The 23,886-nt window shown below is 49.2% G+C and overlaps 1 protein-coding gene across 1 annotated transcript; it reads right to left on the minus strand.

The window, feature by feature from the left end:
* Positions 1-602: 602 nt before the first annotated feature.
* On the minus strand, positions 603-10,984 carry BPIFA2 (BPI fold containing family A member 2). Its single transcript, XM_045833619.1, has 9 exons — positions 10,955-10,984; positions 10,010-10,156; positions 8,183-8,327; positions 7,429-7,533; positions 6,014-6,160; positions 3,595-3,676; positions 2,461-2,524; positions 1,516-1,584; positions 603-708 (listed from the first exon to the last, which is right to left on the minus strand). The coding sequence occupies exons 2-8, from the start codon at positions 10,143-10,145 to the stop codon at positions 1,556-1,558; spliced, it is 708 nt and encodes a 235-aa protein (XP_045689575.1). The 5' UTR covers positions 10,146-10,156; positions 10,955-10,984; the 3' UTR covers positions 603-708; positions 1,516-1,555.
* Between the last annotated feature and the right edge of the window lie 12,902 nt (positions 10,985-23,886).

Below are 23,886 nucleotides of genomic sequence, written 5' to 3' on the forward strand. Positions count from 1 at the left end.
AACTGGAGACCATGGGTGCTCTCAGGTAGTGCTTGACCAGATCTCAACCCCAGCAGAACTCTGGCCCCTCAAAAGACATGGAGGGGCAGGCTGGGATGTGGCCCAGACCTCTGACTTTGTGTCGTCACTCTGCCCGGTACTCCTGCATCCAGCCAGACCAGGTACCCCCCGATCCTCCACAAGTCCTCTCAGAGTCCCTGGGGGTGCAGGAATGGAGGAAGGCACCAGATGGGGCTGTCCCAAGAATGTGACTGTCCTGTTCCCACTGCCTGTCTGGTCCAGGGTAGGTGCTCCCTATATCCCCACTAAATGTATGAGTAGACGAATCAAGGGTTCTAGCATGGCCACAGACTGCCCCTCTGTGCCCAGTGTCCCTATTTGTAAAGCAAGAAGGTGGGCTGGATAGTCACAGATGTCTCTTCCAGTTCTGGATCCCAGTCTCTGCTGCCCTAGCTGCACTTCCCTCGCCAAATCCCAGATGGAAGAAAGGCAACGGGTCACACAGGAGGATGCAGAAGTAGCTTTAATTGCTGAGAGTGGAGGGTGACAAGCATAGAGATTTCTGTGTCAGCTGTGAAGCCAAGGAGTAGCTGAGAGGAGTCCTTCTGGCTGGACTCAGGCTTCCACTCCAGTCAGATGGTGATGGTGGCAGCATCTTCCTAGAGGGAGATGCTGTGAGGAAACAGGGCCAAACAACGGCAAAGTAACCTGGAAGGAAACCGCAGGGAGTCAGGCCACTGACAACAAAGCAAAGGGGCCCTTATGCGCACCTGCATTCACCACACAACTGCTGCCCAAGTTCTTCCCCACAATTCCCTGTGAGGTCTAAGGCCTTGGTGACAACAGGACTGCTACCCAAGGTTTGGGGTCTTTCTTTGGCACCTGATGTTGAAACATCCTTAGTCCCTCACTCTCCCCTCTCCTCACCTTGGGAACAATGGCAAAAAGACTAATCAGAGCCCTGGTTGTGTAGCTCATATGGTTAGAGCATTGTCCCATTACACGAAGGTTGCTGGTTCAATTCCCAGTCAGGGAACATAACAAGAAACCATCAATGAATGTATAAATAAGTGGAACAACAGATCAGTGATATTCTCTCTCTCTTTGAAAACCAATTAAAAAATAAAAAAGACTGATTGAAGCCCAGGACTGGAGTCTGGGTTCGGGGCTCTGTACATAATCAGGATCATGGACCAGTCTGAGGTCAGCGTCAGGGCCCCATCCGTGACTAATATCAGAGCTTAACCAATAACTGGGGCCAAAGCCCAGTCTGTGGCTAGGATCCGGCCTCAGTATAGGTATGTGATTAAGGCTTGGGGTTTAGAGTGAGACCAGGATCAGGGCTCAGCTTGGGGCTAGGGTCAGGGCTTAGTCCAAGACCAAGATCAGCAAGATCAGAACTCAGTTTGCTGCAAGCAAAACAAGAGCACCCAAGCTTTGCTTTGGCTTCACCATATTCCCCTGAGGAGGAGCCTCATCCTTTCTTAGTGTGGGGCACAAAGCCTGGTGCCTCACCAGTGGGGGTCATCACAGCAGTCCGCCTCATGTGCCCTCTTTAGGCAGATGATTGCTGCTTAAGTCCATCTGGAAGAACAAAATCAATAGCAGGCCTCAGTCTCCACCAACTAGAAACCAGACCCCAATGGCTACCACTCTCCAGTGGGTCAGCCTGACAGCCATAGACCTCAGGCATGTCTCTCCACCTCCCTGAGCCTCAGTTTGTCCATCTGTAAAATGGGTACAATAACGGTACCTATCCCACAGGGCTATTGTGAGTATCCAATGAGATGGTGCATTCAGAGCACAGAGTGATTGCCCAAGGAACTAAACCTGTGGTTATTTTTATAGAAGGGCCAGCTCCAGAACCCTGACACATTCACTTAACCCATTTCCTTTGCTCCAGCATCCCCAGCAACCCGGCCACGCCTGGAGACCTGAAGGCTAGAGGAAGCCTCCAGTGGCTGGAGAGGCCCCAGCTCCTCATAAGAAGGAAGAGAGGAAGAAAGATGTCTTTTAGCGATGCTCACTTGATATTAGGCTCTTTGTGCTTTTTCCTTTGATCCACTCACCAGCCCCACAATTTTTATAGTCTTGTTTTACTCGGGAGCAACTGAGGCTCAAAGAGGCAGAACCACTGGACCTAGGTCCTACGGTTGCTAAGTAGCAGAGCCAGGGTTTGAACTCAGATCTGGCCTACCTTCTTTCTCACATCATTCTGCCAGGCAGCTTCTGTGAGTTAACTGAGGGATGACAGTAGGAAGCTCTCAGAGGCCCAGAGAACCCCATCCATTCTGCAAGGACCCCCCACCCAGCTACACCCTCCCAACTTGCTCAAGATGTTAGGTCCTTCTTCTCCAGGGTCCCCTGCCCAGACCAGCCTGTGGGGCGGGCACAGAGCTGCATGTCCACCCTGGGAAGGCTGTGTAGGGCATGCCTTCACTTCCCCAGGCTATGACTTACCAATGGTATTCTGAATAAAATCCACACCCAGTGTGTCGAGAAAGAGCTGGACCAATGGGCACACCTGAGAGGGGAGAGAGAGGGAGAGAAGAGGGAGGAGTAGGAAAAAGGACAGGTCCATTATCAATTGGGCACAAACTGCCGGCCACCCACAGAGAAGCTTTTCACATGGGATCTTAGGACCTTTGACCCTTAGGATTCTGGAACACTAGAAAGTTAGAAGTCCAAAATGTGAGAACCTTAGAATGCTAGAGTCCTAAAACCTGCAACCTTAAGTCCTAGAACCTTAAGAATCTAGAGCGTTAACATCGCAGGCTCCTGCCCTCTCGGGAACCTGGAGTTTTAGCGTCAGGTGGGACCTGGGAACCGTAGGGCAGTGTTTCTCATGATTTCCTCACAGTTCCCTGGGGATCTGGTTGAAATGCAAATTTCATTTCCACAGGTCTGGGGTGGGGCCTGAGAGTCTGAATTTCTAACAAGCTACCAGGCGAGGCCTGTGCAGCTGGCCAGAGGGACACATGCTGAGTAGTGAGACTCCAGTTCTGTGAATCACCAAGACACCGGGAGGATTTTCCTTTCATACACCCAGGTTCCTGGCGCCCTTCCGGAATGACTGATTCAGAGTCTTTGGAACTGTGGGCACACGGCGCCCATGGTTTTGTAGGATACACAGGAATCCCGCACCAGGCACATATGGTTTTGGATGATGTGTAAATAAAAAATCTATTCTATAGATCTGTGTTTATTTTTAAGATTAATGTTATTGTAAGTGATATTAATTTCTATTTATACCAAGGATATGAAGTTTCCTTTTAAAAATAAGCGTGTTCAAATAAATTTAAGTAAGTAAAATTGTGTTGATTAAAGGGAAACATTAGCTAAAAAATACATGGGCAGTATACAAATATGACAGATAGTTCAAGTTTGGGACTCAGTGATTTCAGCTAATGCCAGGCCTCCGCTCCCCTTCCCCCATCCCTCCAGGCTGAGCCAGGAGGGGCAGGTTCCAGCTGACGGCCCTAGGAGAAGTTTGCACCTCAAAAGGAAAGGGACCTGGACAGTGCAGCCAGGCCTGTAAATGTCACATTGCCCCTGCCAGACCTGGCCCTGGGCACCCAGGAGTGGAAGACTCACCTGCGTCTCCACTATGGTGGACAACGTCTCGCTCAGGAAGGTGGACACAGCGTCTACGAGTCTGTTGGCCACTTTATTGCGTCTGGAAAAGAGAGGAAACTAATGAAGCATGGGCAAATGGGCAGAGCTGCCAAGCAGCGGGGGCTGGGGAGGGGGTGGGGGATGGCGGAGCACCTTGAAGGCCTGTGAACAAACCCAGGACCACTGAGATGCATTAAAATTTTTTTCATATATTTATTTTTAGAGAGAAGGAAAGGGAGAGAGATAGAGAGGGAGAGGAATATCGGTGTGGGGGACATACATCAATCAGTTGCTTCTCACATGCCAGAGACCCAGGCATGAGCCCTGGCTGGGAATCCAACCAGCGATCTCTCTCAGTTCACAGGCAGGAGCTCAATCCACTGAGCCACACCAGCCCAAGCTGAGGTGTTTTTCTAAGCACAGACAGAGTCTCCCTCTATCCAGAAGAATCATCACTTATAACCCCCTGTCTGAGCAGCAGCTCATCCCAATACTTCATGAGAGTCTCATCGCAACCCAGTTCATTCAACAAATATTACAGAGCAGGAACTACATGCCAGGGACCAAGCTAGGCTGGGGACATGAAGATGAGCTAAGTACAAGTAGCTGCTGACCTGGTACCTAAACATTAAACAAGTCTTGCTAAGGCTGGTTCCTTCCCACCTTCTGCTCAAAACACAACTGTCACCTCCTCAGGACAGCCCTTTCTTACTGCTCCCAGAAGGAAGAGCTTTGCATCACAGTTCCCTGATAAGTGTGCTGCTTGGCCTAGGGCTTCTGCCATCTGACACATTGCTTGAGAGCTCTTTATAGATGGGCTGAATGCTGGCCTGTCTGTCTTTCCCTCAGGACAATAAGCGCCACAAAAACAGGTCCTTGTCTGTTCTCACCAACAAAGTCTCCAGAGCTCAGAATACTGCCTGCCAGGACATAGCAGATACTCAGTCCATTTGAACATGAAAGAATGAAAGAAGTAAACATACAATTAAAGGTGTAATGACAACTTGTGACAAAAACTCTGAAGGGTGAGAGTAGACACTTTTGAGAGAGAGAATGAGAGGAACCTCATGTTAGAGCCTGAAGGAAGAGAAGGGTGTTGAAGTGGAGGGGAGCAAAGGTGTTCTAGTAGCTAGGACAGCTCTGCGCCAGTCTGGAGGTGCGAAAGGGCTAGTCGGGGCACAGAGCAAAGGCCAGTGTGTCTTCCCAGGGTGAACAAGGGGGGAGTGAAGTGAGATGAGGACGGCACAGATCACGCAGAGCCTAGATGACCACGGGGAGGGCTTGGGATTCCATCCAAAGTGGAAGGAAACGCCCTGAGAGGACTTAGAGCAGCAGAATGGAATGCCCTCTTGTACAGATATGGACATTGAGACCCAGAGCGGCAGGATGAATTCCCTGGGGCAAAACGCGCCCAGGGGGGCTCAGGCCTTTCCAACCAACAGCAGGCCTTGGAACCTTTCTTTGGTTTCAGGGGGGTCTTCAGGCAACCCTGATGGGAGTAGGGTGGATTGACCTCTGCTGATGGCCCAGCCTTATTTCCTGCCAAGGCCAACCTGCCCCAGTCCTCAGCTTCCAGAGCATCTCTCCTCTCCCAGCCACGGCCAGGGTGGCCCTTTCTCCCTCAACCCTCTTCCTGGGGCCAAACCGGCCCTTTCAATCACACGGTTTAAGATGTAGATTTTTGTGGATTAACAGGGATCAATGATTTAAATGGAGAGGATTATGTTTTCAAGATACTGTTTCAGGAACTTTCCAGTGGGTGGAGAACAATTTGGGGACAATCTGAAATTAGATCCCATGGTGGGCATTTACTCCTCTTCCAACCAGAGGCAAGAAGGTAAATATAACTGATGTTGGTGATTGACAGCATGGCATAACAGTGAAGGGGTATTTCTTCAAGAAGATATAGCAATCCTAAATATGCATGCCCCTAACAACAGAGCTTCAAAAAGCAAGAAGCAAAATTCTGATAGAGCTGAAGAGTGAAACAAGCAAATTCACAATTATAGTTGGAGATGTCAACACTCCTTTCTCAGTCATAATGGACACAACAAAGAGACACAAAATCAGCATGGATATTATTAATATTATTGAGAGCTTAGTATACGCCAGGCTCTATGCTAAACACTTGTATTTTATCATTTGGTTAGGTCAGCAGCCTATGAGTAGGTATTATTGTTAACTTCAGTTTACAGATGAGAAAACTGAGGCTCAGAGAGGTTATTGCAAGGTTATAAGTTAGTAACAGAGCTGGTATTTGAAGCAAGGTCTGTCTGACTACAGAGCCTAAACCTGTTTTCACCACATTGTATCCCCTCCCAGGTATAGGAATAGGGCTGAAATTAGGGGTCCTTGACTTGTGTGAGAGCCCTGCTCTACTGAGACAGATGGGACTTACCTGTCCAACAAGCTCAGTGAGATGCTGGCTGGGTCGCTGTTGCATTTTGTCATGACCACTTTGGATTTGCCATCCTCAGTTTCAATTTTGGCACCAGACAGGATGTCTATGGAAAGCTTCAGGTCAACTGTCTGTCCAATGAAAAGCCTGCAGGAAATAAGATTCACTGTGAAGAGAGGTCTAGAAGACCTTCCACATTGCCTGCTCCGGCTCTTCCACCTGTGTGGACATTATCCAGGATATCTATGGATAATTGTCAACCTTGTCCATATTCTTTATGGGATTAACATATTTATATTAGATGCTTCTTCTTGGCCACATAGGTTTGGTTCATATGAAATTTTCCTATAGAATCACACTAATAACTAAAATAGTAATAATAGTTAACATTTATTGAGCAGAAATTATGTTAGGTACTTATAAAAGGTATTTTGCCTGGATCAAACCATCTAATTATCACAACAAGACCATGAAGGGAAACCACCATTGTTATCTCCATTTCAAAATGTGGAAGCATTGGTATAGAGAGGTTAAGTAACTAACCCAAGTTCTCATAGCTAAAGTATGATGAAATGATACTGTACTTAATTTACAAGTATCTTTCCACAGGTGCTCATTCTCTTATCTCTCTATTTTTTAAGAATTAATATACTTTAAAATGATAGTTTTTAACCATATTATTTCACTTATATGTGGAATCTAATGAACAAAATAAACAAAATAGAAACAGACTCATGGATACAGAGAACCAACTGACAGCTGTCAGAGAGGATGGAGGCTGGGAGATGAGTGAAATAGGTAAAGGAGTTAAGCAAAAAACAAACAAACAAACAAACAAAACCCCAAAAAACTCATGGACACAGACAACAGTATGGTGATTACCAAAGAGAAGGGCAGTTGCAGGGAGATAAATGGTGATGGCAGGCAACTAGACTTTGGATGGTGAACACACAATGCAATGTGCAGGTGATGTATTTTAGAACTGTTCTCTTAAAACATAATTTTATCGACCAATGTAACCACAATAAATTTGGTCAAAATAAAGTATAAAATTAAATATTTCACACATGCCCTTTATTATATACTATACATCACTATATGCATTTATCTGTAATGGTTACTGTTATTTAAGGAGAATCTTGAGAGACAAAATAATGCTAGAGAAAATTTTGCCAAAAAGTTATAAATGTCTTCTCCATTTTTGCAAATTTTACTATTAAGTAAATGTTATGATTCCAGAAATATATTTAATGGAGGATTCTTTTTAAAAAGATTTAGTTGTGGCCAAAGTAGAAACTGCCCTTATTTATAGTTTGGGCCACACAGCAGCATGGAAAAATGTCTGCTTCCTGTTTGGAGATCCACTGGCTATCCTGCACTGCCTCCCCCAATCCCAGATTCTAATGCATACTCACAGGTTCAGTTCGACATCAGCGCTGATGGGGAGGGTCAGGCCAAGTTCACCATCAGGAGTCAGTTCAGTTTTGATATTCAGGAGGTTGACATTACTGACTTTCAACCTGGGCAAAAACCAGAATTCACTCTTGTCATTCCTCATGACAGCCATTTGCCAAGCACATCTCTGTACCAGGATCATGCCGGGCAGTTAGGCCTCATCAGCTTTGCTTACTTTGGTCTTTACCATAGCCCCCTTCAGAGGTTTGATTGTCTCCATGTCATAGCATGGCATATGGAGGATCAGACAGTTGTGATTTCTCCCAAGATTCCAAGGAAGAATAACTGCCAGAGCCAGGATTTGAACCCACAACTGTTTACTCCAAAACTCTTAAGCGTGAAACCAGTGGGTGTGAAGATTTCAGTTATATTTCTTCTGAGGGGATTCAAAATTTTATTCTCAGCAATATGTGGAGAAGAAAGTCTTAGTCCCTGAACAGGGAATACAGGTATCAGCAAACAGGTGGCGGTGTGGGTGAAGAGAACCTTCATCCTGACCCTGAAGTCACAGAATGTGGAAGCCGAAACCCACGGGATGCCAAGGATGACTCTGGCCCTGCCTATAATTTACACAAGCTCTAGTGGACCTGGCTTCAGACCGCCTTGGTTCTGTGGGCAGACAACTTTTGTTACCTTTCTGTCTTTAATCTTAAACTTATCCCCTCCCCAAAAGATACGGGGGGCAAAGATCTCCACCATGAAGCACCTACTTACCCCAAAATGTTCTTCCCAATGGACAAGACTTTAGAAATAGCATTATCCAACAGACGATCAGCTTTCTGTAACACCTGCCCAGACAGTTGCCCAATCTTGGAGTTCTGAAGCCTGGTAAGGTCTTCCTTCAGGTTCCCAGCCACAGCTGACAAAAAGAATCACTATTTAGTGTCATGTACCATTTATGAAGTACCTACTATGCATCAGGTACTAGATAAGACTGTTTGCCAATGTCATTTCCTTTAATCTTCCTAACAACTCAGTGAGGTAGGTTTTGATATTGTCTGCATTTTGCAGATGAGGAAATGAAGGATGAAAAGTTTAAGAAATGTGCCTAAAGACACATAGCTGCAGAGCCCCTCTTCCCTCCACACAGTCTCCATGCTGATATATACCCATTATTCATCAACAAAGAAATCAATCAACTAGCCAGGCAATCCATAATGACTGTATAACTTCTAGTAGTGACTTGGAGGGTCTATTGCTCTAAGTGAGATGTCCACACAAGTTTCAAAAACTAGGTGAAAGTGAGAGAGTAAACTAAAATATGGAAAATCTAGAATCAAGAAAAAATGTGACTCCAACCCATGAAAGTGACAAAATGTAGTCAGAGGAAGAGAACTCTGAAGCAGGCCCAGACAACAAGAATTCACATGGGGGCAGGAGATCAATGTCCTAATGGGAGGTCTCCAGTGGAAAGAGGGACTAGGTAGAATAAATGACATGAAGGTATAGAATGGTGCATATGAAAAGAGTTAAGGATATGTGTGTAAAACAACTTACGTGAGAAACAGCAAGGCAATTACTAACTCAAGGAAAAACAAAAGACTGTACTGGAGAAGATATGTAGTCATAGCACTACAACTCGGCTGTGCAATGAACAGTATCTACTTGGTTATAATGATGCAAACCGAGGATGCCAATTTAAATAGAACTATGTCTGGTCTTATAACTCATTAGGTGACCTGAACCCAGACACTTCTGTTTCTGAGCTTCGTTTTCTCAGCGGTGAAGTTGAAGGTTGAATCTCTTCTGTACCTTTAAGGTTGCCTGGCAATATTTGAAAGGTAGCCATTTACAGTTGTTACTAAACTTGTATAAAAATGTTTAACTATGTGCTGTTAATTTTTTTAGAAGAGGAAGAGAAAGCCAAGTTCTTTTAAGCAATCAGAATAAAAAAGAGATTCAATTAACTATAAAAGCCAGGATACAACTACTTAGGCTAGGTAGAGTTAACTTCTAACGAATTAATACAAATCAGTAAGAAAAGTAAACAACCCAACAGAAATAATACGCTAAGAATATAAACAAAATATTTACATTAAAATATGTAAAAAGCTACAAATATGAAAATGTGAGTGGATTCTCCTATAATTAGAGAAATGTAAAGTGAAGTGAATTACAGTCTTTCACCTATGAGACTGGCAAACATTTAAGTTGTCCATACCAGTGCTGTCGAGGGAGCACAGAGAAAGGTACTCCCACCAACTGTTGGAGACAATGTTAACATAGAGGATTATTTGTCAACATCTACTAGAATTTAAAATGTGCATATCCTTGAACTTTCGAAATCTCACTTTTAGGGACTTACCCTATTCATATGTTGGAAAAAGTTTGCCATGATATAATATGTAAAAGGATATTCATTCAAGCATTGCTCGCTTACAGAAAAATAGTAAGCGAATGAGCCAGGAAGTGAATAACCAACCACCTTACCCAGGGAACTACCCAGAAAGGGCAGTCCCTGGTGGCAGCCCCTGGTAATGCAGCCTAGTGTTTAGGAGGCAGGGTCCTGGGTGCTACCTATCATCAATCTTATTGACTCACTTTCAACTGTATCCTCAATGAGCTCACGTCCTTTATCAATAACATCTTGCAGGTCATTGCCAAGTCCCCCCAAAAGCGATGCTGAGGTCCCAGTGAGCAGGCCACACAAGAGAACAAGCTTCCAAAGCTGAAACATCTTGTCGATACCTGGACATTCATAAAAGAAACAGGAGTAAGAATTACCCAGTAGGAAAAGGAATTTTTAGGGAACACTACCATTCTTACATTTATTATCCCTTTAAGATAGATGTGCTTATCTCCCGCTTTACAGATGGGCAGCCCAGGTCAGGAAGCTAAACCAGCTTGCCCAGAGACGCACAGCTAGTGAGTGGACAGGCTGCAATTTGAAGTCACTCTTGACTACAAGTCAATCTTTTTACAAAAAGGTTTTTTCCACCTGCTGGCTTCTTTGCTTGGGACATTTGTCCTCCTCTTTGCATTTTTTACCTAAGTCACGTCCTATAGACTCTCTGGCTTCAGTAAGACAACATGTCCTCTATGAAGCCTACTTGAGGCCCCTCGCTAGAGTCTAGGTTAGGGGGTTTCACCTCACCACTTTCCTGCCTTCATTCTCTGCTCAGTGTCCTGAGTACCAATGACGGGATGACCTGTCCTCCTCTCTCACCAGGCTGTAAACTCTTTAGAGGAAGAATTGTGACATTTCGCTGTTGAATCCTCAGCTTCCAGTAAAAAGCCTGCACCCAGTGCAGTTCAATGAATAACTATGTGCTGAATAAAAGTATGAACAAATACATGGACACTGTGTCATGACCCTGCATTGCTCACCAATTTGACACTTCTCTGAATATAATCTCTATCTACCTCATAATTTGCTATGTTCAAAATATTAGCTAACCCAGGCAGCCCCAGTCCTCTGACTCTTGCTCCCAAAGTCTACTGAAGACCACCTTGTGGGGTGACCTCAGGGGGAAGCCCACAACTCACAGGTTTGGAGAAGGATGCTCTCGAATCCTTGTTTCCCTGCACGGCCTCCTGGGATTCTTCTGGGAGGTGCTGGCCCTTATATTGGTGGCCACAGGATGGGAGACTGTCCATGGAAGCAAGCCTTGGTTCCGCAGTCATGCAAGGAGACTCCAAAGAAAATAACTCCTGCCCAGAATGAGCAGAGAGGCTCCAACCCAAAGGCCACCTGCATGCTTGAATTGGAATGGATGGATGTGGGGAGGACTTCCTGCCAAAACTAAGACCAGGTTCTCACCGTGCCTCCAGCTGCCAAGACGGTGGCAGCCATTGTGATTGGGGGTTGGGGTGAAGACTAAGAATGGACAGACTAGAGAATGTGCTGGTGGGAGAACCTGTAGTGATCATCCAGCCTATTTCTCGCATCATTTGGAAACTGATGCTCAGAGAGGGGAAGTACCCAGCCTGAGACTGTCCAGCAAGATAGGGACAGAGATGGGGCCAGAACTGTGGTCCACAGAAGGTCAGGGTCAGTAACCACAAAGGTCCTCCCATCCTCCCACCCAATCCTCTGGCTCCGAGTGCTGTCTACAACGTGTTTCGCGGTGGAGCCAGCCTCTGTGCGAATGTTTGCAGTCATGGGAGTTCATTACCTCTTAAGGCTGCCTCTTCTATCAAGTGGACTTCCTCCTGAGAGTGAACAAAATCCACCTCACGTTACCCCCATGTGTGGACAGCAGTGAAGCCCAGAAAGGTTAAGCACCTGGCCTGAGGTTGCACAGCCAGTGTCAGGAGACAAACCCCACAGTCCGTCACCCCCGGCACACCTGCCCCCTCACTCTGTTGTCGGTGCAGCAGCCAGAGGTGCGCCACTCAGCTTAAACCCAAATTCTTACCATGCCCTACAGGGCCCTGTGCCACCGCGCCACTCTCTCTCCACACTCCTCTCCCACCTGTCCCTCCAGGGCCCTATCCTGTCTTCCTTCTCTTCCAGAACATTCTGACCTCTTCCTGGGCCTTTGCATTTGCCACTCTCTCTGCCCGAGACTCTTCTGTCCAGTTGTCCCCAGCTCTTGCTGTCACCGCTTCAGAACCTCCCTGACTGCGCCCCTGAGGTGTCCCCTCCCTCCCCATTATCCCTGACCTCAGCCCCTTGATGGCTCCTTTCACAGCAAATCGCCACAATTTGATTTTTAAAACTTGTTCTCTAGCCTCAGCAAATCGTTACCACCCTGTGCTGAGACTTTCCCCATGTGTGGTGTTTGAAGACTCTGGCCTGTCTTTAAAATGCTCCAAACCTCTCTCCAGGGCATCTTATAAAAGCAACCACTACCTGCGAAGGTGAATGTCCCCACTGCCAGAGACGCTCTGGAACTGGACTAGGTGACAACTAAGCTCCTGTGAGGCTTGTCCTGACCGTGAGCCTCAATTCTAAGTTCCCTTGGTCTATTGTTCAAAGACCATTGTTGCACATTTTGATGCTTCTTCCCCTCAGGTTTTCTTTCTACCTGAGTCTAGCTCTCCTGAGTGGGTATTTCCCCCTCAGGCTTCCTGTCTCCTTCCTTTTCTCACCCCCCCCCACCTCCCAGGACCCCAACTCCACCTGGCTGTGGGCTCCCGGAGCCCCGGTGGCTCACGCTAGGTGCCGCCTCTCAGCATGACCACACTCGGGGCAGAGCCAGGTACCCCGCTGGTATTGGCGCGTCGCACGGTCAAGCTCTAAGGTGACACAAACTGGTCTCCTGGCTGTGGGTCTAGGGGGGTAGCACAAAGGCAGGACCCTGTCCTTTCGGATGAAGTTCCAAGGTCCTAAGGAGCCATATTCTCGGGGTCACTCACACTTCTGCAGCATCTCTGGCCCTAGCTCATGAGAGGATAGGACTTTGCCACAACTTCAAGGGCCCTGTCTGCTAAAGCACTAGGGGGACTCCCCCATGTCTTACCCACACCAGGATAAATCTCCCAAAGTGGGGAGAGACCATGCCCCCTTCATCCTGTGGTCCTCCAGGTCCTCCTTCCACGGTGTGTGTACGACTTGTGAACAAGCACAAACACACTTACACATATGTAGTGTATGTGCACATCCACACACATGTGCTTTTGTGCATATGTGCAAGATAGCACAAGCCAGACTCGTCTGAAGATGCATCTCGCTGCCTAAATGAAGAGAACTTTTTGCAGAATCGTAGAGACCACGTTGCTACTGTGCTGAATGAAAGGGCTCACTCCCCGCAAAGGTGGATGTGAGACTCCCCAGGCTGTCTGGTTCTGTTAATTTTTCCTTAGGGACTTTAGATACAACTATCTGGCAAAGCCCACCGGAGAATGAAGTCCATACTAAGGAAATGAGAGAATATATATCAGGTGAGTGCCTGGATCTAGTTGTGGCTGAAGTCACATGTACCCCCAGAGTTTTCAGTTCAAATACATATATCCCCACTTTTCATTTAAGCCCTTATGCATTGAATTCCTGCCACCGAAATGCACAGCATTCCTGCATCATGCTTTTGAACACTCACTTCGGCCTCCTCCCTCTGATGGCTGCTCGGAGTCACACACTGCACTTGAACGACCACAGGCACCAAAGCCAGAGGAGCAGTTAGAGCTCAACATTTAACCTCCTTGCTTGGAAGTATAGGGAGTCTGTGGCCCAGAGAAGGGGAAGGAATCATCCAAGGCCACACGGTGACCTTGAACTTCACTTATTTTCCACTTTTATTGCATATCTTTTAGTTTTGTTGGAATTTTCTACAGTGGGCAATAGCCTTAAGAAAAAAGATTATGCAGAATTGCCTAGGAAGCTTGTTTAAAATGCAAGTGCTTGAGCCCCATCCCTAATCATTTGGGTCAAGTGCTCTGGGAGCCCAAGAGCGGCCTGTGTCCAGCTGCCCGAGTGCTATCGGCCAGAAACGGGAATAACTGGACTCGATGACTCAGGTGCCTTCTGCCTGATTTCTATGAGCTGTGACCATGACCCCAGCCTCCAGAGCCTCGGCTCAGCCCAGGCATGACCCTCCGAACCCTGCAGCTCGGTGGGACCCTGGCACTAGGCTTGCCGCTGTAGGCACGCTTTCCCCATCAGTCCTCGTGACAACCCCGTGAGGAGGGTTTGAGCCCCATTTTCCAGTCGAGGAAGGTGAGATTCAGAGCAGGCATGTGGCTGGCTGGGGCCTTACAAAGATGGGAACCAAGCATTTGGGTCCCCAGAGAAGGTCTTCTGGCCAAGGTCACAGTGAAGCCATCTGTTGGGGCAAAATAGTTCTTGGGCTTGAATATCCTGTTTATCCTTCAGCCTCTGCTGTTTGAGTTGGTTGTAATGCCTGGTGCATTGGCCCCTGTCAACCTGGCACTGGCACAGGAAACTCATGTGGATGACCACGTGGCAACAGATATACTAGCAGAGAGCTCAGAGGCACCTGCGTCTGTCTCCTTTGCTCCCCGACCTGAAACTCAGCAAGGACCGGGCAGGCTTGCTGTTGAAGCGAGTGTGGCCTGGGCAAAGGGTGAGATGAGCTGGGGCGCTCACGTCCCTTACATTGGCCCTGGTTCTGCCACTGGAGTACAGAGCGGGGAGGGGATGGCAGCCTAGGTCCTCAAGCCTGGACTGGGACCCGGAGAACCCAGGCAAGCAGAGTCTTGCTGGATGTCCTGGGACCAGTCATCAGTCCCCCTTCCCTGGCTGCCTGGCACTGAGTTCTGCAAACATCTGAGGCCCCTCCTCATCAAGGCGTGAGAACAGAGCTGAGGGCCGTGCTGAAATCTTGTGGGGAGAGTTTTTGCCACCCCAGGAACACAGCCCAGGGAGTGAAGTGTGATGTGGTGACCTTAGACCTCGTGTGAGTCCCAGGCCTCAGTTGCTCCATCTGTAAAATGGGGCAAACACCCCTGTGCCTGGATCCCAGCACCCAAATGGAAATCAAAGGGTGCCCATGGGGCTCTGAGGGTGTCAATCAGCGCCTGGTTCTGGCGCTGGGGTTGGGTTTGCATCCAGTCTCTCTCTGCCCGATGTTGGCTGCATAAGCTGAATGAGGGGGTATCTCACTGAAGCCTCAGGCTCCTTATCTGTGAAATGGGATGAGCTATAGGACCTGTTTCAAGAATGAGGAGGGATAATGCGTGTGAAAGGGTTAGTATGTGGTTGGCCCTCGGTACGTGGTAACAGCGATGAGGATTATAATTATTGTTGGTTTCTGGCCACTTCCCTTCTCTCCACCTATTTCCCATCAATATGGGAAGATAAATGAGACAGTGCATCCAATATGCTTAATGCTCAGTTACTGGCAACTACGCTTCTTTTGTGTGCAGTGAGGACCTGAAGTGCCGAAAGGGGTTCGGGCTTTCAGGATACCAGTGTCCACCAGTGCTGGCTTCATGAGCTACTGGTGTATGACCCTTGGCATGTGCATATCCTTACTGAGCCTTACTTTCCTCTCCTGGGCCAACGTAGGAAAGTCTGAGAACTGTGGTCTCACATGTGACTGTGATCGATTACAGGGACCGACTGGATGGCACATTCTGCTGAGAAGCCCTCTGAGGCCGCTCCTGGAAGGAACGCTTGATTAGTGACATCTGTCACGAGTGCTGGATGGGACAGTGCAGCACCACAGTTTGCCGGTGCTGGACTAGGTGATGTCTCAGGGTCCCAGCTTGGCGATGGGCACAGCTATGCTGCATGTCTGTGGAGGTGGGACTGAGGTGCAGGGGGATAGAGGAGGAGGCTCCGGTCTGGACTCCAGTCCTGGCTCTGCTAATCACCTGCTTTGTGACTCTGAGCAGGGCACTCATTTTCGCACAGGGACTCAGTTTTCTAAGCACAACATACAGGGAGCCCACAGGACAGAGGTTCCTCCCCAGACAGCAGAGCTCTTGGGGCTCTGAGAGGCGGTAAAGAGCATATGGAAGCTACTGGCTACATCCCCACCAGCCAGAGCGGCCCCTGCTCTTGCTCTGGGCAAGATCCCACCAGCTCCTGGGGCACGACCCCTCTCTGAGGCCACGGGGCCGCAGGCATTATCCCTAGGGCCTAGCACACAGCACACACCCAATAAATATTTATTACAGCCTGTAGAAGAATTTTTCCTTATTGCTAATTAATTTTAAGTGGACACATTTTTTAACCTGTACATTTTATAAACCTGGTCTTGGCGTCAGCCTTGGATATGTGTCCCAACCTTTCCCTTTGTCAGCTGTGTGACCACAGGCAAGTGCCCTAACCTCTCTGAACCTCTGGGTTTGTTTGTTTGTTTGTTTGTTTGACCATAAAATGAGAATAGAATGGTTTCTAGAGCTGCAATGGGAACTAAATGAGGACATGTCAGGTCTGTGTAGCACCTGGGGGCATGGGCTTGGCCAGCTAGGAGGGCTCTGTCCTCTGCTGTGTGGCCTTGGGGATCCCTGGCCGAGCCTGGTGCTTCTCTGCTCTGGGCACTAAGGCCAGGCCCAGCGGCCCTCCAGTTTGCTGACTTGTGACGAGAGGATGGGGGTCCGGGGGCTGGCACAACACTGGGCTGTGTCAGTGCCCCTTTCGCCCAAACTCTCCCCAGACTCTCCAGGACAAGGGTGTCTGTGTGGGGGACGCGAAGAGTCTCTGGTGGTGGGTGGAGGTTGGTACTTTCAGCGGCCATTTGAGGTCCAGGCCGGCTCTTCTGAGTAACCCCGGAGACAGAAAATGACAGCTCCTGCTCGTCCCTGCCTTCCTTCCTCTCCAGGGTACAAGCAATGTCCTTGAACGGAAGGCATTTGCCTTTCAGGGACAAAGGCCCGGGCTGTGAGGGTCGTGGGATGAATTTCTCATTGAAAATCTCCAGTGAGGCGTTACGGATTAGCTGTCTCGGGGCTGGACACACTAATCTCAGTGTGACACCGTGTGTGATGACAGCACCCCAACCGTGGAGGCTTCCTGGTCCCGCTGACGCAGCCCTTGTGCTCTGAGCTGGCATCTTTTTCCCGACACGGCTCAGCTCCCTGGGGAGAAGCGTCCTAGAAGGTCACTCGGCCTCCGGAGACCAGAGGAGGCGAGAGGTGGGCTGAGGTTGCTTACACAGGTGGAGGCAGGGCTGGGCTGAGCCTCTGCCCAAGGGATCCCCCCTTCCCACCCCTTCCCACCCCTTCCCCACTCGGTGACAGAACCTACAGATATGTACCCACTCCCGTCCGCCAAACGAAATGTCCTCATCTTACTAGAAAAAGGCTGAAAGACTTCTATTTTCCTTTTTTTCAATCAGACAGGTACAAACAATTCATCCAATTTATAATAGAATAGCTCCCAGTTTCTCACAACAGAATTGCCTACTCAGGAATTCTGGGGAAATAACGGAAGGTCAAAGTAACAAACGGTTTCAAATACACCGTCATTTTTATGACTGCTGAATAGGACAATTAACAACAGCACAGCGTGAAGACATTTCATTAGGCTCCCAGCAATTCTGACGCTGCCATTTTTCTTTCCTGACTTTGGAGGTACCACGAATTGTTTTTCCCGCTCCCAGACATTTCCCTAAGCCCTGGGCTCCATCTGGAACATCTGTTGGGTTAAGTTGCTCCCCAGGCCCTGGCGCCTAGAAAATGGGGACCTACTGCTCCTGGGCTGACTGACAGACAGGGGTCTTGCCCCCCCCCCCACCTCCCCAGGCTGGGGGCTTCCTCCTCCTGCTCTATGAAATGTCCCTAAGCACCATCTGGCCCAAGTTTCCCAGAGAAAAATTCAACACATGATTAGAAGGGCCTGGCTCCTTCCCTGAGCCCCTGAAAGTCTGGGCACCTTATTTTTTTTTCCACCTTGGGTCACCCAGGGCTGGCACAGGGCCCGGTCCAGACTAGGAATCAAACCATGTTTGTGGGACGACAGAAGGGGGACCAGATGGGAAGGTGGGAAGCGAGGAGGAGAGAATGAGAGAGGAGAGGGGGCGGGAGAGGGAGGCCAGTTAAGTCTCCCCAGACGGTAAATGTCTGAGGTCCCGGGGCCCAGTGCAGGACCTGGCGTGGCTCACTGGCGTGGACTGACTCACTGGCCGAATGAGGTCAGCAGCGCCTGGATTTGAGCGAGCTCTGACTCCCTCCTGGTCTCTCGGACCTCCCAGAATCGGACCTATTGTCTGTCTGCACCATGCATCCCGGCCCAGAGCCCTGCTGGCTAAAGTGATCCGGGCCTCCCACCTGTCTACCTGTCCATTCATTTAACAAATGGAAGTTGCTTTGTGCTGGAACCACTCGTCCATTTGATGATCATTTATTGGGCATCTGCTAGTTGCCATTCCTGGTGTTAGCGTCAAAGACCAATGGATCCTGGTCCTTGTCCCAGGTATGGGCCACTATCCAGGGCAGTAGATGAGCCACTGTGACCAATTCATGACTGGGAGAAAAGCTTGGTGTCATCATTTACTCCTGTAAGCAACCAGAGAGATTGTTTAGTACTATTTTATTCTCACTATCCAGGCAAGGAAACTGAGGCACAGAGAGGTAAAGTGAATTGCCTGAGGTCACACACCTAGTAAGTGGCTGAGCTGGAATCTGAACCTACAAAGCTTGGTCCCAGAGTCCATCCCCGGAGCGCCTCACATTACACTGCCATTTATATCCTAATAGTGCCCAGTCCCCCCGCCCCACGCCCCGGACTGTGTGCGTCTCTCAAGGGTAGGAAGCACTCCAAATTGTCTGTTCCCCTGGCATCGCCCAGCCCTGGGCCTGTATCAGAGGAGATGCTCCCACAACAATGTGCTGACTCAGGAACGTGGGTACACGGGTTAGCCCCTTCTCTTCTGCCATCTTGGGGTTCCTTGAGGTTAGCAATCATGGCTCTGCCATCTTTGCGTCCCCAGGAGACAGTCTAGGGGCTGGCTTTCGGTGGGTCCCCATAAACATTATATTGAATTAAAGTGAATGGAGCAAGATAATTGACAGGCTGACCGGCCGGCTGAATAGATGGGTATAGGGGACAAGGCCAAGAATCTAGCAAGAAGAATCCAGAATCCCGCCCCCCTTTCCTTCCTGACTCCCTCCCTCCCTCCCTCTCTGCCTCCCTCTCTTTCTTCCTTCCTCCTTCCAGCAATCCACTCATCTTATTATCCATCCATTTGTCACTCATTATGGAGCTTTTGTTCTGGCCCTGGCCCATCCAGGCTTTGGGTCCCTGCGCAGCCACACGTGACCCTACCAGCAGTGGGCGGAGGCAAACATGCACACTGACAACGACTTTCCACAAAGCGGGTATGTTCTTGAAAATGTTCTGTACGCCAAAAACCCCTTGCAAATGATCCGAACTTCCCTTCTTGCTGCTTCGGTTGCTGTCCCTGGCAGAGAGCCCACTGTGGATGAAAACCCTTCAAAAACACTGAATTGAGTTGGATTGAGCACTTAGGAACTTAAAAGAGCAAATGATGTAACATTCTGGCTTAGGGGAAGACAGATAATACAAAATACAAACACTGGCAAAATTCCCAAACCTGAGGTAGGCACAAGTGTGTTTCTCTTGCAGGGGCTTTTGGTAATTTCAGACCTCAATCTGAGTCCTCACCTCGCTGCTCTCTAACTGTGTGACCTGGGCAAGTGACACCAACCCTCTGAACTACCGTTTCCTCATTTGCAAAGTAGGGATCATGATCGTGCATGTGCTGAAGTTGGTGTCAGGATCAGATGAGATTTGACCCAGGAAAGCAGTAGCCCAGTGCCTGGCACATAGTAAGTGCTCAGTAAAGACAACCAACTCAGCAGTGCCTTTCAAGGGAAGGATTAAGGGTGAGAAACAGAACAGGGTCTCTATCCTGACCTTGCTTCTCACCAGCTGTGTGGTTTTAGGCAAGGCAAGTCAGCTCTCTGGACTCCTTTCCCATCAGGTGCTGACCCCAGCAAGGGATGAGGGGTGCATTAAATGAAAAGAAGAATGCATCATGCTTTCCAGTTCCATCCATGCTATTGTAAAGGGTAGGTGCTCCAAAGAGGCCTGGAGGGTTAGGGGCCCCCACTCAGCGAAGTGGGGACAGAAGGTACAAAGCAGATAGTGGAGCTCCCTGCCTTTCCTCATAGGACTCATGTCTCGTGGGCTCTCCACTCACCACCATCTTCCGTCTCACGCGGACCATCCCTGGGCCTCCTCTCTCACCTCCAGGACCTGCCTTGCATCACCTCCCAGTCCCCAGAGCCAGGTCTGAGGAAGCCACACCCCACAAATCTCCCCATCCCTTAGGGCGCCTCTTTATTTAAAAAAATCTTTAAAAATGTTTTCACTTACAGTTTACATGCAACAGTATTTGTATTACTTTCAGATGCGTAGCATATTGGTCAGACAACAACATACCCCATGGTGTGCCCCCCACACCCTACGGCACCCACTTGGCACCGCACGCAGTTGGTACAACAGTATTGACTGCATTTCCTGTGCTGTGCTTTACACCCCACCACTGTCGGTGTGTCCTCAGGCCGTGGGCCCCCACAGCATGAGGGAGGTCTGGAGAGGCCTGAGCTCAGGGGTCGCTTTGTGCGGGTGGAGGGAGATGCTATGGGCCTGGGGCCCTCCTTTCCCAGCTGGCTCCCCATGCCCCAGCCCTGGCACCTTCAGCCTGGGGTCTGTTGTCTATCACATTGTGAGTCCCACCCCCCCGCCCCCACCCCAGGGCAGGCAGGCTCATAGGGCCAGAGGCCAGTGAGGGGGCCCAGCTTCAGGCATTTCAGTTCCTTACGGCACCAGTGGGGAATTGAACCAGAGCAGCGCGGGCGACTCAGCCAGGAAAGGCCGGGCAGTTGTAGGGGCCAGCACAAGAATCTAAGGCATCTCTCTTCCCTGAGGCCCCGGACACCAGCTACCTCTTGCTCTCTGCCAGAAGACCTGGGTTTGAATTTCACTCTGCCTCCTTCTAGCTGCATGGAAATGAGCCAGGCAGGTCACCTCTCTGAGCCCCAGTTTCCGCATCTGGAAAACAGGAGTGATAGCAGTTACCTCCTCGGGTGGGCGTGAGGACCACGTGAACTGATCCCCACGGAAGGGACACAGCCCAGGACTGGACAGAGAATTAGAACAAATAGCTAAAGTCTATGAACTATCACAATGTTAATGCCAGTCTTATTTTGTACATGGGGAGACTGAGGCACAGAGAGGTTAAATATCCTCGTGGGCTGAAGAACTGGGATTTGAGCCCAAGAATTCTGACTCCCCAGCCACACACAGAGAAGGGAGTCATATCCCTTCTCTGCGTCTCAGTCGCCCCATATTTAAGATGAAACTAGTGAAGGATGGCTTTAACAATTAAAAGAGATCATGAAAGAAAGCCACATGCCCAGCACAATGCCTGGCTTTAAAAAATGCTGCTTTTATGCGAGTACCTTCCTGTTCCAAGTCTAAGAAGCAGGGACTAGCAGGGTCACGGCTTCCCCTGGTGGTGGAGTCTGGGAACTGTGCCTCCATCAGTGAACCACTGCATTCTAGTCACTTCTGGTGCGGGCGCGGGAGGGGTACAGTGAGAAGCAGCTGAAGCTCAGGGTTTCCAGCCCCTGTTATTGTGGGGACTCAGGAATTTGACTGGGATTTGAACCCAGGTCTGAGGGTGTCCAAGCGAGGGTTTGTCTTGGGCATCTTCTCTGGTTTTCACCAGAATCATGGAAAACTCCCTGCAACAGACCCATGGATGAGTCAGGCCGTCCCTGGCTTCTCAGGGAGACTGCGGGCGGCCCCTTCTGCCTGAGGGGGGACGGGTGTCCCGTCTCTTCTTCTGCCTCCTGCTTGGGGCTCGGTCTCGGTGAAAAACTCAGAGAGGGGCCGTGGCCCCAGGCAGGCCAGGGTGACGATCCAGAACAGCTCTGGTTCCTTGCACGCCCACCTGCCCGCCCACCACAGAGGACATAGGGGATTTGGGAAATGGAACGGGAGCAGAGTGGATTTTAAACGATTTCTCTAGGACTCAGAAACCACTAGGCCCTACGGGAAAGCTTCTCGCACCAGAGTAGTGGAATATCCCAGAAACCTCATCGCAATGCTTTTCACCATGAAGTGGGATTGCCTGCAAACTTAACCACAATATGAAGAACCACCTCACTTTCACATCAAGAGGACAGGATCGCTCAAAAACCCGATGGCAACACCTTCACTATGGAATGAAACACTCTACAACTGGCCACAGGAGCGAAATATTCAGGAACTCCATCATATCAGTCTTCCCTAGGGGTGGGGTGTCCCAGGAATTCCACAGCATAGATCATTATGGCGTAGAAATTTCAGCAATTTCACTAAAAAAGTAACCATTATAGAGTAATCCCAGACCTCTCATGACAAACTCTGACCCTGGACAGCCAAGTGCTGGCAGGCACAGGGTGCTGTTGATCCCAAGGTCCCTGAAGGTCATTTTGTGGCACAAAGCACATTCCTCATAATCTCATAGTTCCGGATGTCCCAAGAGTCGGGGGTGGGGGGCGGTGGCAGAAGCGTGGGAAGGCTTAGAAGGAGCTTGGACGGGGAGGGTGCGGATGAAGCCACCCTGGGCCCCTCCTTCAGCATTCTGGGACCACGTGTATTGTGATACCAAGAAATTAACTTGATTGTTTGCTTGATTTAAAAGTCAAGGACAAAGGGGAATAAGCCACTAGTTTTGAACAAGTAACCTGATATCTTCTCAGCCAATCACTATACTATATGTTATGCATGCCAAGGTACCATTAAGATGCCCGTTATTAATGTGCCACTAGGAAATATTTTTAATTGCCAATGAAACTATGGCATACCATTGAACATAAGATACATATGAACTTCAGAACTGTTACAATGTAGAAAAAATGTATGTCTTGGAAGCAGTGATCTAGAATAACTTTATACGCGTGTGATAAATATCCTCATCTGATACACGATAAAACTGAGGCGCGGAGGGGTGAGGTGCCTTGCCCAAGGTTGTGCCGTCAAGCAGCAGCCGGGCCTGCCTGGCACGTTCAAGACCACGGCACTGTGCCTGTCTCGATGGGACAGCTGTGGGCACATGGCCTGGCCGAGGAGACTCCAGCAAGTGGTGGGATGGGGCCACTACTGAGCTGGTCTCAGGAGTGAGGATATGGCTAATCTCAGAAGATTCCTCAGGAGAGAGCCAGCTGCTTGTACCTGAATGTCGAGGGTGTAATAACATCCTCAGAGGATGGGGGCGACGAGCTCTGGGCATATGATTTTTTGGGCCATGACAACAGGCCTCTGCAACGGGTACAACCATGAACTTCAGTTTCCAGCTGAGGAGACTGAGACTCAGAGCAGAGACTTGAGGACTTCCAGAACTCAGCTTCAAATGCAGGCTGTGCTGATGTCAGAGCACATACTTCTAACCTAAGCTGCTGAGATTAGGGGGTGACATTTAAACCCAGCCATACGTGGGTTCCGGCAGAGTGACCAGAGATGGGGGGAAGCTGGAAATCAGCAGTCCATGTCACACTAGGGGGGTTCAAACTGAACCCACTCATCGGGGAGGGTTTCTGGGCAGCTCAAGAGAAAAGCAGATGAGAGTGGAGCTGCCTGGGCTGCAGAGGGTGGGGTTTGGAAGTCCTCTCCCTCTGGTCCCTCTCACTCTCAAGCTAGCCCCGAATTAATGAGGGTAATGATGACAACTATGGTGATAATGCATTAGTAAAGAAGATGCAAACTATTGTCTCACTAGCAGCCAAGATTCTCTGAGCACTTGCCATGTGCCGGGTGTCCTCTGACCAAGCCCTTTAATTCCTTATTCTTGTCCCCATTTTACAGATGAGGAAACCGAGGCTTCCTCAAGTTAGTGAACCAGCCTGAGAACACATCAATAATAAAAGGATGCTTCAGGATTTAAACTCCAAGCTCGCAGACGCATCTCCCACAGCGTGTCGTGAGTCTAGAGGGTTGGAGCAGGGATACGGGAAAACCTTCCAGGGGTTTGTAGAGGATTATTGATGGGAATCCCTGTCCTGATTCTCGGTGTGCCCGTGCTCTCTTTCCCAAGAACCCTTTCCAAAGTCGCTTCTCC

This window comes from Phyllostomus hastatus, unplaced genomic scaffold, assembly GCF_019186645.2.
Source record: "Phyllostomus hastatus isolate PE091 unplaced genomic scaffold, TTU_PhHast_1.1 phas_contig_17, whole genome shotgun sequence".
Lineage (NCBI taxonomy): Eukaryota > Metazoa > Chordata > Mammalia > Chiroptera > Phyllostomidae > Phyllostomus > Phyllostomus hastatus.